The sequence below is a fragment of the Cyanistes caeruleus genome, chromosome 20 (genome assembly GCF_971803275.1).
Source record: "Cyanistes caeruleus chromosome 20, bCyaCae1.hap1.1, whole genome shotgun sequence".
Classification (NCBI taxonomy): Eukaryota; Metazoa; Chordata; class Aves; order Passeriformes; family Paridae; genus Cyanistes; species Cyanistes caeruleus.
Genome location: NC_141720.1, coordinates 5,069,221 through 5,087,260, shown reverse-complemented (window position 1 = coordinate 5,087,260; position 18,040 = coordinate 5,069,221). Strand labels below are relative to the sequence as shown.

Sequence of the window (18,040 nt, the reverse complement as noted above, 5' to 3'; positions counted from 1 at the left end):
CAAGCTGGAGCAGTGCAGTAAATGCAGCCCAGAGCCACAGATCTGGTCCAGGCAGCACCAGGAGTTGGGGAATGATGGGACACACCCTCTTCCAGGTGGAAGCTGTGAAGATTGTTTAATTTCAAAGCTCTCTCAGAGCCTAGAATGCAATATGTAATGTAAATATGAGTTGCTAATGAATTAGAGGGGCTCTTTTCCCCAGCATCCCCAGGGCTCAACCTGCAGAACCAGAGAAGTTCCAGGAGGTTTAAAGTAATTTGTATTATGCCCCTGTAAGTGAAACTTTTAATAGCAAGAGGCACAGCAGAGAGCATTGTCAAGGAACCTGGACACTAAAGTAGATTTAAGAATTCTGTCAGAGTCACTCAGATAACCTTTTTAATCCCAGAACATCTGCAGGCACTTATGCAGCACCAGCTGCCCTGACACACTCCAGCAACTGCTGTCCACAACCCAGACAGTTCAGGCACTGTCTCTCTAACAAATACCACCAAAAACTCCAACTCCTTAAAATATCATCAGCTGCATTTACATAGAAAACACCACCCAGAAGTATCAGCAGCCTTTTCCACAGTGCTCTCTAGCAGGCAGATCAGATTAAAAGAAATCCAAAGTCCCAGGAACAACAAAGAGTCTGCTATAGATTTGTCATACAACCTTTGACAGTCATTTGACTTCTCTGCCTTTCACCTTCCCATGCACAGAACAAATTCAGCCTCATCTCCTGCCCCAATGTTGCAATGTTCGGTTCACTGCTGCAGAAGTTACAGCAAAACTTCCAGGTATGAAGACGAGAGGAACAACATGTGATGAATTTAAATTAAAGACAAGCGTGTCTCTCTTCTGAATATTCAGCACACAACTCACAGTGACTGGCACCATACCATGGAGCTCTGCTTTTAAGAGTTTATAACATGGAAATAATGAAAAAGTCCAGAGCAGTGATGTGAAAAGGCAAACACTGATGTGTCCATCAGTACAGGTGACACGTAAATCCCAGCGCAGTGTCTTGATCTGGGTGTTTGCCATTAACAGAACTCCTTTCATCTCTCTGCATTTGCTTCTCAGCCATCACTGCTTCTGACCCACACTTTGTGCAGCTCCTCTTGGTGAGGAGACCAGGAATACCCAAGGAAGGAAACAGTGAGGGCTGCAGGGGTTACAGTATTCTGGGATGAATACATAGGAGTCCAAGCCTAATGGTGTGATGGAGACAGGAGTATGTCGGGTCAGCTTTATGACGAGAAGCAGCTTGGACAGAGGACGCACTTTCAGGCTTGTGTTACGGTGTGAGGAAAGGGAGGCAAAGGCCACCCAGCTCAGCACGAGAACCAGTCACAAAACCGGGCTGGGCATCCACAGGGATCTCCGATCCAGAGGCTCAGTCCCGACCATCCACCTCGCCCTGAGGTGCTGCAAGACTCGGGGGCCCCAGGACCTTCACAGCCTCAGCAAATCCTCCCCCTCCATTCCCCTCTCCGGGCCGGGCGCTGCTGCCACCGCCCCCCGCAGCCCGGCCCGCCCTCGGCCAAGCACCCAGGGAGCGTGTGGCCCTGTACCGGCGCTCCCCGGCCCCAAGCATGCCCCTAAGAGGCCCCGAGCACAGCCCACAGCCCGGTAGTTCCCACAGCCCCCAGGCCGCCCCTCACCTGCCGGCCGCTCGCTCTCTGCCATCTTCCCACAGCCCGGCCCGGCCGCCCCTCACCTCCCACCTCCGCGCACGCCGAAGCCGCCGGCGGCCATCTTTGAGCAGGGCACGCCGCCCGGTCCTCTCGTTCCTGGGGCAGTCAGACGGCGGAGCGGCCCCTGCCGGCCACCGTCATGCTCATGCCGCCATGTTTGTGCAGGGCGCGGCCCTTCCTGCCCTCACCGGGTAAGCACGGGAGTGCGCGCAGGAGAGCGGAGGCGTAGAGGGGAGAGAGGGAATGACCATCTCCGGGAAAAGGCAGCCGAGAGAAGGGCCGCAACACGGCTCCGACAGCGGTCGCGGCGCTCCCTTATCTCACAAACATCACTCTGCCCTTCTCAAAGATGGCACCGCGGGATTCGCCCCACTCCAAGATGGCGGCAGGGCGGCCCCGCCCCGGGGCGGTGGAGCGGCGGCCGGGGTGTCCTTGCGGCGGGCCCGGGGCCCGGGACGCGGGGCCATGCTCGCCTTGGTGGCCAGGGCTGCGGTAAGAGCGACAACGGGAGGGGTGGTTCCGCCAGGACCGGCCAGGGACGGGGCGCGAGGTGGCGGCCGGGCGGGTCCCTGCACCGGGCAGGGTACAGGATGGGCGAGCGGCGAGCCCGGGTCCGTGCGGGGCCTTTAGCCGGGGCAGGGCAGAGGGTGGCTCCCGGCGGGCCCTGGAGCACAAGCCCAGGTTTCTGGCCAGGGCCGTGAGGGCGGCTGGGTTCGGATGGGCTCGGTGCCACCTCCCCCGGGAGCGGGGCAGGGACCCTGCCGAGGTCAGGACCCCAGGCCTGCTGGTTTCTTCCCGTGCCTGGCGGCAGCTCGCCCGGGAAAGCTGTCCGGGATGGAGATGACAGTCCCAAAGTTGTCAAGCTTAGGAGGGATGGATCTCTGGCGATCATCCTGTCCAATCCCCCTGCCAACGCAGGGTCACCTGGAGCAGGTGACACAGGAACCTGTCCAGGTGGGTCTGGAATGTCTCCAGAGAGGGAGACTTCATCCATGGGCACTAGAGCACAGTTCTCTGCCAGTCTCAATGTAAAAAAGTTATCTCTCATGTTGAGGGAAGACTCCTTATGTTTTAGTTTATGGCCATTGCTCCCTCTCCTGTCACTGCAGCACTGAAGTGAGTCTGGCACCACCCTCTTTACACCCACCTTGATGATATTTATATGGATTGTTGAGACTCCCTGTCAGCCTCCTCTTCTTCAGATTAAACAGGATGAACTCACACAGCCTCTCACTCTCTTCGTATGAGAGATACTTGAGTCCCTTAATTATCTTTATGTCCTCGTCTGGACCCTCTCCAGCAGTGCCTTATCTTTCTTGTACTGAGATGTCCAGTTGGGGCTGGATAGCAGGAAGGTGGCTGCTGGCCAGGGAGGGGCCAGGGAAGCCCGGGGACATGGCATCCGTCGCTCCCAACGTACCCATCCTGCTTCACCCGCAGCAGAGCTGTCAGACCCCTGCAGCTTTGGAGCTGCTCATTGCAGTTCCTTTCAGGTCCTGAGAGGAGGAGACAGAACAGCAGCTAGTGTGGATCCACTCACAGTTACTGAAGGACCAGGCAGGGCCAGTTGTCTCTGGGCTTAAGGGGCACTCCACATTCTGATTTAAAAATAAAAGACAAACCTCTGACATCCTGACACTCAATGCTGTGGCTGTGCTAAGCATCAGCTATGAAATTCCTTCTGCCTCCCAGCAGATGGATTTCCTTTCCCACCAGCTTTGCAGGCTCTGGAAAAGGTTATTTTCTGTGTTGGAACGTGGCTTGGCAGCAATACCAGCCCACAGGCTGGCCCTGTCTGCACACCCTGCTCCACTGGTGTTCATTTTCCTGCTGCTTGTGGGGACAGTTGGGCTGTTCCCTCTGCTGCCAGCTGCCTCCTTAGCTGTGATCACTGTTCCTCCTCCCACCAAATCCTTGAGTTTAACCCCAAACCAAACAAGCAGGGGACAGAAGAGGGAAGATTAACAAATGCATTCCACATTTTAACATACAGTAGCTCCCATGGGTTTGTTTTGGTATTTTCATTATTATCCCATGGAAAATCTGCAGTTGTTTGTTTGAAATCATCATACTCTATTCAAGCTATGCAGACTCTGCTTATCTGCCCCTCAATTCATTAGACAGACATGAAGGAAGGGCTGATATTCCTTGTGACTGCATGGCATTCTCATTGCCCTGCTGTGAAGATACTTTTTGGTTTTTTGGTTTTTTTAAGAGTTGACAACCCAGAATTCCCCAAAGTGTCAGCCTGCAATAATGACCACACATCCATGAGGAGGGAGGGAAGTTAAGGAACTGCCCATGGTGCCACCTCCAGGACATAAACTGGGGTCTCTCTTGCCACAGTAGTTTCATGGGCCAGGCAAAGGCTGAAAGAACAACATCCCCACTTCTGTCCTAGCTGGAGCCCAGAGCTTGGTCAGAGAGAGGCTCTAGCCAGGTATTGATCAGCTGCCCAGAGGGGTACCTTCAGGGCCGTTGTTGCAACCCAATGTTTTGATAATTCCTGTCCTGGCTGCGGCTGTGCCAGCTCTTGAGCCCTCTGACCGGAGCAGTCATGTGGCAGTTGGCTAATGAGGTGACGCCCTGCATGGGCAGCACATTGTCAGGTGGAAGAGGAGACCCAGACAGGCCGAGGGAGAGGTTTACGGTCTTTTCTGTCCTACCAGCCATGGATAGGAAGCAGAAGCAAGCAAAGAAGGTACAGTATGTCCAAGCTGCTGTGATCAACACCTTTCTTTTCCTCCCAGTCCCACTCTTCTTTTATGCTTTAGTAATTTCTCCTCATGTTGTTTTTCTCATTCCTTCTCCAAATCGCAATCTCACAGCTCTTTCCAGGTCCCAGAAAGACCCAACTGCCCAAAGACAGTGCAATTTCTGGGGACCTTTCTCACCTTGTAGATTCAGCTTTTTCTGTGCTTAACTGCTGGGAGGAGGTGTGGGGACAGTTGTTTTCTCACTGCTTTGGAAGGCTGTACTGAGGCTTTGCATCCTCAGTACACTGACAATGCAAAGTTCAGAGTCCTGCAGGAGTGTCTGATTCAGTAGATCCTTGGGAGAGGGAAGTGCAGAGGGAACTGAAACCTTGAGAGTACTATTGAAACATCTTCAAGCTGAAGAATGTCCAACCATGTTCATCCAAAAGGATGTTGTTATTCTTTTTGGGGAAAACTGGTGAGTTGATTTCCTGGTGAGCACTTGGGTTTGCTCTATTTCTCCAGCCAGGGAAGTGGTTGGTGCTTTCTAAGGCTTTTGCTCCCACATGACTCAACTGGATCACAGCAGCCTTTTGTCATCGCCTGCAGTTTTCTGAATAGACAGAAAAGAGGCATTTTAATCCTGCCCAAAACTTAGCTAAATTCTGCCTTCTCAAAGCCAGAAGTGTGGTTTGGTTTGGCACAAGGGTTCTGCTTTTTAGCCTTATGCTTTTGTAAGAAATAATGAAAGTTTCTGATAGTATATGATTATTTTTTGTCACAACTTTCTTCCCACTTACTATGGGATGGGAGGGTTTGACTTTTTCCATCACATGGAGTCTTTCAGCTGAAAGGTGTCCAGAGAGTGGGGAGATGTGTCACTATCCCAGCAGCATTTTCTCTGAGGAACTGAGAATAGGTATCTTGGGAGATGGAGTTTCTCTTTCCCAGCTTTCCTGGATGCACCCTCTACAGCACACAGCCATGCTCTCCTCCCAGGCTGGGACACCCATGTCCCCACAAAGGAGCTTGGATGGAGACTCCTAGATCCAGGTCCTTTGCTACCTTGGGGGGAGTTTTGTCTCGACATTTGCTCTGTGCTTTGCAGGCCAGGCCCAGTGGCCTGCTGAAGCAGACAGCTCTAAACAAGATCCCGGGCAGATTCCAGCTGCACCAGGAGGCACTGCCCCACCTGCCTGTGCCACCACTCCAGCAGACACTGGATCGGTACCTGCTGGCCCTGCAGCCCATCATCAGCCCCGAGGAGCTGAGCCACACGCAGGAGCTGGTGGCTGAGTTCCGCAAGCCTGGAGGCGTCGGGGAGAGGCTGCAGAAAGGCCTGGAGAGAAGAGCCAGGAAAACGGAGAACTGGGTAAGTCAGGGCTCTGGCCCCAGCTCTGGTTAGGGAGGGTTGAGGGCTGATCTGCTTCTCTTCCTTGTCCTGGCTGCATCCACTGGCACCTGTCTTTTAATTGCATCACCTTCCTGATCAGTTTGCTGCTGATCTCCCCAGGCTGTGCAAACTCCTCACCAGGACCTGGGTGAGCAGAGATATTACAGCAGAACAGGGAGCCACCAGCCCTGCCTGTGGCTGCTGAAGGCTTGAACCTGTCAGCATTACACAGCTGCTCCAAGAAGCTGAAGGAAACCCTCTGCTCAAGCCCTGCACCAAAAGCCCCCCATGTCTTGCTCAAATTGTCCTTTCCCCTTCTATCTGCATAGTACAAACCCCAAACACTTGGTTTGCAATGTGGGACAGAACTGGTGGCAGGATGCTGAGACCCATCAGCCAGGATTGGGTTGGACAGCAGCAGCTCCCTGCATGTTTTCTTTCTCCATCCCAGCTCTCAGACTGGTGGCTGAAGACAGCTTACCTGGAATATCGCCTGCCAGTTGTGGTTCACTCCAGCCCAGGTGTGGTTTTACCAAAGCAGGATTTTCTGGATCGACAAGGTCAACTCAGGTGAGTTCTTTTCTACCTTCCCTTAGGTTATAGGTGGGATGAGCTTTCTGTGCTCAACAGGGATGAGGGTATTAAGGCAGATTGGGAGTGAGTAATTACAGTGTGGTCGCCAGGACTGAACTGTCTGTGCTGCAAGGGCAAGGCTTCCAGGCTGTAAGGAAACTCCTGGTTGCACCAGACTAAATATTTAATCAGGGGAGAAAACCAAAGAGTCTAGTGGTTCAGGTATTAAACAGGGACTGAGAAACTATGTTTACGTCTTTGCTCAAGCACAGATCTTCACTGCAAAATGGTCCCATCACTGGTTTGAGACATTGTGAGGATGTATTGGAGGCACTGTGATTGTGTGTGCAGTTAAAGGAGGCATAAAAAATAGCCCAGGCACGTAAAGATTGCCCAGAAATGCCTCTGGAGTTTGCTAGTTTAGAGGGATGGAGGAGTCCAACAGGGACTGTCCCCTATTGTGATTCACAGTTTGGGAAACTTCACAGTTATCAGCTTTTCCTGGCACTCAGACCCTGCCATGCCCTCTCTTTCTCATGGACTCCCTTTAATTTTTAACCACCACTAGGAGTGTATTGACTCCATCTGCAAGACTTTAGCACTAACCTTTACACAGTTACCTTTGCCACAGTTACCAGTCAGCACTGCCCTGGCAGATCAAAAAGTACCAGCCAGGGGATCAGTGAGGCTGGGAAAAAATCCTCCCTCCCATTCCCTGACAGACCTGAGCAAAGGATTAGCCTTACAACAGTGCAAGAGTACACAAATGTCTTAATCTCTCTGTCATATTATTCACTCTTAAGTTTTCCAAATAATCTGGAGAACTGCAAGTGCCCAATTAGTGGAATTCAGTAGCTGCATAAGAAGGTGGGCTCCTGGGTAAAACACAGTCTAAATGTGTGTTTGGATAATTTGTGGCTGCACAAAGAAGTTTGACAGTGCAGCTTGAAACTAAAGCTTCCAAAAGCAGAAAGCAAATTTGGAAAGTGGTGGTTTTTTACTCCTTAACCTGGCAAAACTGCTGGCTGAAAACAAGTCAGTCAACCTCTCCCATCTCCTCGAGCCCAAACTCCACTTCCAGGCTGTTCATTCTCTGGAAAGGAACACAGACTCTCTCCTCTGTTTCCCTCACGTTTTGCAATAAGGCTGAGAATTTTTCATTGAAAACTGACATTTGCAGAATGTCTCATTTCACAGAATCCTTAGGTTCTTGGAGTAGTGTCCTTTGATCTTTCCTAGGGATGGGCAGGCTGAGCCAATCTAAAGGATACTGCCTGCAAATGCCAAATGTTGGCACCACCTCACTCAGCCAACACAACCTCCTGTCCCAGTGACCTTCTGCCTCCTTCCTTCAGGGACAGGTGGGAGCTCCCATGTCAGAGAAGGCCATTCTATCACTTCCAGCTAAGCAGCTTGATGTGGCTTGTCACAGCCCTGCTGGGAGCTGGCATTGGCAGTGTTTACATTGATCCTGGTAAACACAACACCTCAGAGTCCACATGCAGCACATCTGCCTTTGTTTCCAAACCCTCGATGCCAGAGGAAGGTTCTCTGGAGTTGTGTTAACAGCAGGATGTTCACTGGGGTAGCAACTCAGTCAGCACTGGTGTCTTGGATGCAGGGAGAAATAGCTGCATCTTGGCTTGACACTCCAACGTGGCCCCTGGCCAGGGAAGGGCAGAAATCCCCTTGGTGCTGTTTTAATGCTGAGAATCAGAGCTCGGATGTGATCAAATTGTAACACATCAGTAGCAAACATTGCTGTTAGAGGGTCATTAATGCATGACTGATTCCTGCTTTCTTGAAAGCTGTCCAGAGTTCCATGGCTGTACAGTAAGGCACATAACAAAAGTGCCACATGGTAGGACTATCTGGCAATCTCATATCACAGCCTAGAGTGGCTGTATCAATGAACCAGAGTTGGGCACAACAGGGGCCTGGCAGAAAGGCTGAGCTTTCTGAGGAGCAGTGAACAGTTCTGCTAATCCTTCTCAGCTCATCCCTCAGCCCCAGACAGCCTGTGCTTGATCTCAGCTTGTTACATTTGGTATTTTTACAGGTTTGCTGCCAAGCTGATCGAGGGTATCCTGGATTTCAAGACCATGATTGACAAGTGAGTTACTGACCCTCCTGAGAGCTCACACCTTTCTTAATGTCACAGAGAGGCTGAGCCTTGTCCATAAATCTCCCTTCCATGTAGAAAGGCGAGAGATGACAGTACATATTTGAAAAGAGATACTGTAATCCCCAGCACTGCTCACTGCCACAGTCCCCCCCAGTGGAAAAAAGCAAACTTACTCTTCTGTCTTCACATTCTTTGTTTACCTTAATGCTTTCATTGGCATGGGAACATGCTTGGAGGGATTGAGCACGACTGAGTCCCATGGAGCTTTGCACTTCTGTTTGCTCACAGGACAAGCTACAGCTCAGGCAGTAGGAATTTGAGTCTCTAATTTTGGGTTCCTGGTGTTTCTCATCTCCCAGCTAGATGGGACAAACTCTAGAGAAATTTGTTCCTCCCTTACCCTTTTTCTTTCGGTCACCAGAAAATCTCTGCTGGACATGCCTCATTTAAGGTCCAAAAACATGTTTACCAACACAAACAGTCAAAGTTCAGGGTAGCTGGAATATGACTGCAGAAGGGAGTGATTGAACCCCTGCCTAATTCATGAATCGTATCAGCATATCAGACACTCATCACTCAGAACTACAGCCATGGAGTAGGTCCAGAGATCTGATCTTCTGCTGTCACAGTAAAAGGATAGTGCTTTTTCCCTTTCCCAAATGAAAGGCCAGAAAACAGACATTTTTTAATAGTCTGTACTAAGAAAGTTGATAGGAATGGGGAAGGACAGCCCCTTTTTTGTGCCACAAACACCTTTAGGTTTTGAGTGTGAGTGAGTGAGTGCAGCTGCAGGGCTAAGCCTGTGACCTGTGTGGGGAGTACAGGCCTGTTCCCACTGATCTGTTTTCTCTCTCCATTCTCCTTACCTTGCTGTGTCTCCAGTGAGACCCTTCCAGTGGAGTACATGGGCGGGAAGCCCCTCTGTATGAACCAGTACTACCAGATCCTCTCATCCTGCCGCATTCCCGGGCCCAAGCGGGACTCCATTGTCAACTATGCCAAAGGCAAAAAGCAATCCAGACACATCACAGTTGTTCACAACTTCCAGGTAGGGAAACTGCTGGGTTTTCAAGGTTCCTTGAGGTGCAGGTGTCCCCTTTGCAAGCTGTTATCCAGAGGAAAGGGAATAACAGAAAGTGTCTGCCCACAAGGTTTGCCTCACTAGGGATTTGTTCCTGCTCCCTTTATCTCCTTTGGCCAGTGGCAGAATTGCTAGAGACAGAAAAATACTGTCTTCCTCTGTTTCTTGTTCCTGCAATTCCTGTCTCTCAAAGCCCAGGGACTATGTCTGCAGCTGAAAACTGAAAGTGGAAATTGGATAACAAATCCTCCCACTGCAGCTTAGTCTCAGAAACAGGAATTCCTCATTGGTCCTTGTTACCATGGCTTCATAAAACCAGGACTGTATTTATGCCCTGCAAGAGAAGCTGGACTTGGTTCTCTAAATTTTGAGCATCCTTCAAAGGTCTTGCAAGCTGAGTTCTTCATCCAGGTCTTACCTTCTCGAAGTAGCTGTTCCCAAAGTCTGGGACTGGACAATAATTATCTTCTCTCACATTCTGTCTCTGTCCTTGTCCACCCTTCTTACCTTTAGTTTTTTGAGCTGGATGTTTACAACAGTGATGGATCACCCCTTACTGCTGATCAGCTCTTCATTCAGCTGGAGAAGATTTGGAACACCTCCCTCCAAACAAATAAAGAACCTATTGGGATCCTCACCACCAACCACCGAAACAGCTGGGCAAAAGCCTACAACAACCTCCTGAAAGGTCTGTAAAACCCCTAACAAACAAGTGCTAACAAACACTACAGATCCTTGAATAACAAACCTCCCCACTGTGCTCTGCTTAGTTCTTTCTTTTGTAAGCTTGTTTTGGACAGGTAACATGAGCTTTCCACCTTAAAGAAGCAATCATTGCAATCTATTGTAAGTTTTGGGTTGCAAGATACAGATTCAAAGTGTGAAGTTTAGTGAAATCCCAGAGTTTGTTTCCTTGCAAATGGGTGGGATGTAAGGAAAGTGAAAAAAAGAGGGTGAATCCAGCATGTTCACCCCTATAACCACCCAGCTGGTTGCAATTTTAATAACTGTGTACACCCCCACTGAAGTACAGTGGGAACCCAACACTGTGTCCTTCAAACCCCACTCTCAAGTTTCTCTACTTCCAATGACACAACCCCCTCTTAATCACAGTTCATTTCTCTCCCAGACAAGACCAACAAGGAATCAGTGCGTGTGATTGAGAAGAGCATCTGCACCGTGTGCCTGGATGCCCCCATGCCCCGGGTGTCCGAGGACATCTACAAGAGCCGTGTGGCCGCGCAGATGCTGCATGGCGGCGGCAGCCGCTTGAACAGCGGCAACCGATGGTTTGACAAAACCCTGCAGGTAAGAACTGATGCTCTAAAGGTGCTGAAGTGGTGGCTCTGGAGGTGTTTCCTGAGACTACAAAGTCAAAGAAATTCCAGAAACCTTTTGAAGGAAAAGTCCTCATGTCAAGAGAGTGAAAAAACAAGGGAGACAGGAGTGGTAGCTGATGGTGTGAGATCCTGTGGTTCCCCCTGCAGTCACCAGCGTTCACTGCTGCCTCAGGGACTTGTTTCTTTTCTGCCTTTGTCTGCCTCTGCCCACGTTTATTCAGTGCAGCAGGTCTTTGTGTTCCTTATAAATCAATTTTCTGCCTGCGGTGAACAATGCCTCGTCTGCTCGGAGGCAGCCCAAACGATGGGAGGTCTGTTCCTTGGATCTCCTCCAGGCTTGTCACTTTTCCTGGTTCTGCCAGAAGCTGCCCATTGGCATTTTGTTCTGTTTTTTGAAACATGCACTGCCATCCTACAGCATCCCTCTGATCTCTTCTCCATTCAGTCTTAAGATACTTCATCAGCAGCTGGTGTTGGAGCTTTTCCTTCATTAGTTGGTATATCCTGGCTTGCAGACTGTAGCAATGGTGCTTTAGAGGACTCTTCTCATACCTGCTGAACTCTTCAGTGTTTTCAGCTGTTTGTTCCTATTTGAAACTCTTCACCAAGGGGATAAAATTTAGATGCTCCAGCTGATTGAAAAGTAAGAGTAAGCCAGCGTGTGGCAATGTTATTTCTGTACTGTGGGTGCATCTCGGGAATTCAGAACCACTGAACCTCTCTGTATGGCCAAAGCACTGAGCACACCAATATTTCAGGCACACCCTTATCCAGGGAATTTGCAGACCTCTAACAGTGCTCTCAGATCTCCTGCACCTTCTGAAAGGTTTCCACTGCTGTCCTGCTAAAGGAGACCTCTCGGTGTGCAAGGACAGGCTCTGATACAGACAAGGAGACACTGAGGTCTCTCTGGGTATCTTCTGCCTCACACACTGCCTGTCTTCAACGCTGTCCTCTTGTGCTTCTCTCCCAGTTCATCATTGCTGAAGATGGCTCCTGTGGTCTCGTATATGAGCATGCTCCCTCTGAAGGCCCCCCCATCGTTGCTCTGCTGGATCACATTGTGGAGTTCACGTGAGTCCTGCCCCTGCTTTTCCTCAGTGCTGGGAGATCCCTTATTGGCACTGTGAGGGGTCTGTCCAACTGTGACACAAAGTGTTAGGGAGTATCTCCTGTGCATTTCTATCCAGGCTCTGGCATTCCTAGCTGAGCCAAATGCCAAAGGTCTGGTCAAACAGAACCATTTCTCTGTGCAGGAAGAAACCCGAGGTGGGCAAATCGCCCACAGTTCCTCTGCCAATGCCCAAAAAGCTGCGGTTTAACATCACCCCAGAAATCAAGAATGACATAGAGAAGGCAAAGCAAAACCTCAACATGTGAGTATGAAGCAGTGGAGAAGTGGGTGGGTGATGACTGAGGGAGTAATTCATGTCCCCCTTTGGAACCTGTCAGTGGTTTAAATGAGGCTTTCCCCACTGCAGCCAGGGACTTTTCCCAGTGACTTGTGGGCTCAACAGCATTGAGCTGAGCTGAAAAGCACTGCCAGGAATAAGGTCAGAGGTGCTGGAAAGGGGTTATTACTGATTCATCCCATATGCTAAGAAAGAGCAAGGCCTTACTGGATCCACCTAAAAATACTGGAGCATAAACACACACATGACCATCTAACCTGGTGAAGAATTTCAGCAGCTGCCAAAAATTCTTACCTCTGTGGTGCTGCCCAAAGAGATCTATGTGTTCTGGAGGTCTCTGTCCCTGCATAGGTCAGATCCAGATGGCCTGTTCCCTCTGAGCCTTGTGAAAGCAAATCCATTCCTCTGCATTACAAGAGTGAGCAACAAACCAAGGAACAGTTCCTCTTTCTTTCCTTGTAGAATGGTTGAAGATCTGGATATCAAAGTCACAGTCTTTCATCAATTTGGGAAAGGTTTCCCCAAGTCAGAGAAGATAAGCCCTGATGCTTTTATCCAGCTGGCCTTGCAGCTGGCATACTACAGGTAAGACCATCCACAGGTCATTCCTCAACCTCCTCACTGACATACTTAAACACATGATCTTGATAAAGGTGGCACAGACAAGGCTCTCCCAGAGCAGACTCACTTGTGTGGCTCTCTCCTCCCTGCCTCAGGATGTATGGCCACGCCTGTGCCACGTACGAGAGCGCATCACTGAGGATGTTCCGCCTGGGCCGCACCGACACCATCCGCTCCACTTCTGTGGACTCCCTCAAGTTTGTGCAATCCATGGACAGCCCTGACAAATCGGTGAGGATCTCAAAGAAGTGGAGTAAGAGGAAAAGAGAAAAGCTGCTTATTCGGCTAACCCTGTGTCATCTGACTTCAGCTAAGGAGGGCTGTACCCCAATTTGAGCTAAACCATAGCTTGCAATATCTTTACACATCAGGGGTTTGATATGACTTTTCTATTATATGTACTGAAAGTCTAGGAAACATCATGTGGACATTTCTGAGCCCACCAAAAAGCCTTTTGTAAGTGCGTTTAGCTACTCAAACTAAGTTCTGCAACTGATGGATGAACTATTCAGAATGAAGTAATGCTGCCAAACAAAATGATGTAAAAATTAAATCTAGTAAATATAAATGAGTTTCATATAGACACACAAAGCAGAAATGTCCTCTATCCTAGAGAACAGCCAAAATGAGTTCTCTGTTCTGCAGAAAAACTTAAACAGATGTGTGTGTTCTCAGGACCAGGAGAAAGCAGACCTGCTGAGGAAAGCCACACAAGCCCACAGAGAATACACAGACATGGTGAGTGTCTTCTGTGCAGACAGGCTAGGAGGTTTACCCAGCAAATGAGAGTTCTGGGGAAAGACAAGACCTCAACACCTTTTGCTCCTGACACAGCAGCGTGGCCATTAGTGTTGCAAAGGTCTGACTCTGATCCGACAGTGCTCTGTGGTCACCGACTGAATCCTCTCTAGCTGGTGTCTTAAGTGTCCCTTGTGACTGGCCTAAAGGAGAGAATTAAATATTACAATAGCTTCATTTCTTACCATCATTGTTGCTGATAAACACCAAAGTTGCACAAGGAGCCCTTAAACCAGAGGGAGTCCATGGGCAGGTACTGTAAGGTTGATTCCAGTGGTATGTTTAATTTCACAGTCCTTACGAACAAAACTATTGGTCTTAAAGGCAAGATGTAGCTTCCTTCTAACTTCAGAGACTTTTTAGAAGTGTTCTTTAACCCAAAGAAATAGTTTTGCTCACTTGCTGCTGGCCTGGCTTTAATCTGTCCATCCTTGCTTTGCTCCAGGCCATACGGGGCAACGCGATTGACCGGCACCTCCTGGGACTGAAGCTCCAGGCAATCGAGGACCTGGTGAGCATGCCTGAGCTCTTCATGGACACAGCCTATGCTGTTGCAATGCACTTCAATCTCTCAACCAGCCAGGTACGACTCATCTGAGCCAGAAGTACTCTCTGTTCCTTTTCATGTTTCCTTCTCCATGTTTCTCTTCAGTTCTTTTATGTTAGCACCTCTCCTACATTGGGTCAGAAATTTCTAAGCTGGCTGCCAATATCATAAAGCTCCAGATCTGATCTTAAAACTGCCACAGTCCTTCACAGACATGTAAAACACTAACATAACCAAAGCCAGGATCACAAAGAGTGTTTGGTGTCTAAATCCAAGTGAGATCAGTGAAGTCAGCAGGCAGAACAGCTTTGAGTTAAGTGCTGTGCTCTGATTCTTACTGAATAGTTCTACTTGTGACTTACTACAGCCTAATCCTGGGGGGAAGCACTCCTGTGCAAATGCAGAGGAAAACACATTGCTGCTAAATGGTAGGATCCAGCATGTATGGTGGGAGGTGAGGTTGACCAAAGATCCTTCAAGAGCAGTTTAATGGGATGGGTTTCCTCTGTTTGACAGAGCTGTTTGCATTTGATGGTTTTATTTTTCTCTGAATGGTCAGGTTTTAATCACATTGTCTCCACAGGTCCCAGCCAAGACAGATTGTGTGATGTGTTTTGGTCCCGTGGTTCCAGATGGCTATGGAGTCTGTTACAACCCTATGGAGGAACACATCAACTTTGCAATTTCAGCCTTCAATAGCTGTGCTGACACAAATGCAGCCCGCATGGCACATTATCTTGAGAAAGCACTCCTAGACATGAGGATCTTGCTCCAGGCTGCTCCCAAATCCAAACTCTAAGAGGGAAACCCCCCAGTTAAATGGGCTATCCCTGATGCACTGAAGCTCCCAGTTCCTCACAAAATGATTCAGAGAACAGCTTGCCCTGGAACCTAAAAGGTATCTACCATTTGTTTTCAGCAAGATGTTACAGAACAGTCACCCGCAGATATTAGACTGTAGTGAGAGGAAACACTGTCTCAAAACAAAGTAGGATTGACAGGGCCTCTCCCATCAGTGCAAAGTGCACCTTCCTGTCCTCAAAGAGGACTCAAATGTGATTTTTATGAAAATTACTGTAAGGGAACACAGAAAGCACAGTCCTTACCAGTATTAAAATCCATTTGGTGAGGAAGGTAGTTCTTGTCCAGGAAAAGCAAAGGAATATTTATTGTATGACAGAACTACTGTAAAACCAAGTCTTTTTCCTGGTTTCGTCTTCTGAAGAGCATCTTCTAATCTTGACTGAAGATTTTTCCACTACTCCAGCAAAACTTCATCATTCAACTTTAGCAAGGGAGGAGGAAGTTAAGCCAGAGCAGATCCAGTCTCTTGAGAGTACACTGCAGCACTTACCCCAGCCACTGCAACCAGTACAGGCTTAACAGGAATGTTCCCTTGCCCCTGTTCAGGATGCTGGGATCTCCTTCCTCTTACACTGATCCTCTTAACAACAGAGCATGACTTGATACAAACTAAGGTGATTTTTACTGTTTGAGGTTATTTTTTGTTGTTGTTGTTGTCGTTCTTGCTCTGGGCTTTTTGTTAAACTTCCTGCCATGGTCCTACCATTGATCTTGAGCTCAGCCGAAAGCTTTTCCCCTATAAAGCTTCTACAAAACTCTCATCATGTAAGTTTTGCCAGCTTTGGCTTTATATACCTTCACATCTGCAGAGATGAGAAGGGATGTCCTATGCATTTAGCAGGACATTGTACCTTTGTTTGGAGCCGAGGAAAAGAAAAAGATGCTGACTCTGTTTACTAACAAGCCACGTGCCTGATGTCATTCAGGACACACATTAACCCAATGTGGTTTCACCCTGCTTTCAGAAACAACTTTTTTGTACACAATGTTATGCCTGAGCTGTGGACAAATACGGATGTTTCTGACCAGGAACTCCAGAACATACTTCCATTCCTGGCTCACAGAGTTGAAATCTGTTAAAGGCCAAAGGAAAAACAGCTGCAGAAATGCTTCTTTCACATCACTTTGCTGAAACAAGGCAGAAAATCTTGAAAAACAGGAAGAAAGCAGGGCACTCATGAACTCTAGGTTTTTCCTGCACTGTGGCAGACACTGTTCCTGCAGTAACACCACAGAACATTTTCTGCCACTCTGGGGAGTTATTTCTTACTGAAATATTACTCCAATTTGTGCCAGCTTTATTCTGTGAGAGAATGATCTCATATGATATTGTTTTTATGTTCAGTTGACAAACTTGAGACAGTAAAAGATTATATATAACATTAACATACAATGATAGCATAGGAACTACTTCCAACCAATCTGTCAGAACCCAAGCTCCTGACTACACTTTTATTTAGTAAAATTGTATGGTAATAAACAATTCTAGTGCTATTTCTTTAGTATTTAAATTGGACACCCTTCAAGATGTGTCTGCTGGGACATCACCATAAACAAGAAGCATTAGAAGTGTGATGGCCTGTTTTGTTAACTGGGAAATAATTGCAAGGGACATGATCAAAGTGCCTTTATGAACATATATGATGAAATTTGCACTAAAGCTTTTTAAAGTAAAAGAAGAAAAAATAATTCTAATTTGCTTCTCAAAAGATACAAGCCAATGCTTTGGCATTTTTTTTTCCTGAGAGGATGCTATTCCAAAGCTTCTATCTTATACCTAATAACAAACCTTAAAAGAGGAAAATTTAATTGAAACTCACCTGCACAGCCAGTGATTGTATTGAACTTGATTGAACTGCCACTTTCACATCATCTACATGGATTTAGTTGATGTTTTAGAAGAATACTGAATGGAGTGAGACAGCCTAAAAACTACAGACCTGCAAGCAGAAACCCCTGCTCTGGTGACTCCTCTGTATCAATTAGACTGAAAACTGCAAGAGGATATTCAGTATTATCAAATTGTAAGTGATTGTGTAAATACTACAGACAAGAACAAACCTTACTGGAATAACATCTGGATTTATGGAGCCTTTTACACAGAAAAAAATATTCCTTTTTCCAAAGTAATCCTCCCCCCCATACTGAATCAGCCTCTGTTGCCAGGGGATGAATTATTTTTCCATGTCTGCAATGCCTTCAAGCACAAGTAGTGCCACTGAAGTATTTGAGACTGTCCCTTTTCCACTTCTGTCTCAAAGGGGAAGGCTCTCAAAGCAAAGTGCCTATTAAAGATTAAGCATAAGCATGTGCTGCTGAAGACTGTACCTCAGAAGATGGGATTGAGCTATTCTGGATCTAAATCTGGACATGCCACTAGCTTCAGCAGAGTACAGCTGCAGGGAGCAGACAGAAAGAGATACAAGATTCATAAACCACCTAAGGCATCCTTACTGATAAACAGAGCTGAAATTCAGATGAATGAGGCTGATTTTTAAAGTGCTTGAAAGGACACTAAAATCATTACAAGGTTTTTCCTTTAAAAAGTCTTTTCTTATGGTTCAGGTTCTAAAATGTGATGTCCTGGTTCGTATCTTCTAGATTTTTTCAGTGTTGACTTACTGAATACTGTTCTCCCTGTTTCTGATTGTTTTACCAAGAGATGTCCATTGTCTTAAAGGCACATTAAGTAGAAGAAACTAAAGCTCCAGAAAAAACGACTGATTTGGAACAAATTATTTCAGAAATTCATAGACTGAAAATATTCAGATAATTCTTGGGGTATGAGTGCAATTTTTGACACAGCCTGGTAGTGTTGCATGTTTTGCTGGTTAGCTGTGTTAAATACTGTTGGGATCCATGTTGTGGAATAAACTGGGACACAATAAACAGATAAATGCTACAAAAA

General features: G+C 47.7%; 2 protein-coding genes across 7 annotated transcripts in view; one reads left to right on the top strand and one right to left on the bottom strand.

The window, feature by feature from the left end:
- PTPA (protein phosphatase 2 phosphatase activator) overlaps positions 1–3,002 on the bottom strand; it is a 25,963-nt gene extending 22,961 nt beyond the window's left edge. Inside the window, exon 1 of one of the 3 annotated variants that reach the window (XM_023938184.2) lies at positions 2,830–3,002. Coding sequence is in view for 1 of the 3 variants with exons in the window: in XM_023938182.2 (XP_023793950.1) it covers positions 1,650–1,674 (25 nt within the window). In the remaining 2 variants the exon portion in view is untranslated. Of the gene's footprint in view, positions 1–1,649; positions 2,085–2,829 lie in introns of those variants that run through there. The other 2 variants (XM_023938182.2, XM_023938183.2) reach the window with 2 other exon arrangements.
- CRAT (carnitine O-acetyltransferase) lies at positions 2,032–18,040 on the top strand. 4 transcript variants are annotated; one of them, XM_023938179.2, is made up of 15 exons: positions 2,032–2,174; positions 4,281–4,383; positions 5,487–5,750; positions 6,223–6,341; positions 8,404–8,457; positions 9,352–9,517; positions 10,064–10,238; positions 10,680–10,858; positions 11,864–11,964; positions 12,147–12,266; positions 12,765–12,887; positions 13,019–13,154; positions 13,599–13,661; positions 14,167–14,304; positions 14,852–18,040. In XM_023938179.2, the coding sequence occupies exons 1-15, from the start codon at positions 2,032–2,034 to the stop codon at positions 15,065–15,067; spliced, it is 2,100 nt and encodes a 699-aa protein (XP_023793947.2). In that variant the 3' UTR covers positions 15,068–18,040. The 4 variants fall into 4 exon arrangements, with proteins under 4 accessions (XP_023793947.2, XP_023793948.1, XP_023793949.1 ...); XM_023938180.2 differs by having other exon boundaries at positions 2,092–2,174; positions 4,292–4,383; XM_023938181.2 differs by lacking the exon at positions 4,281–4,383 and having other exon boundaries at positions 2,133–2,174.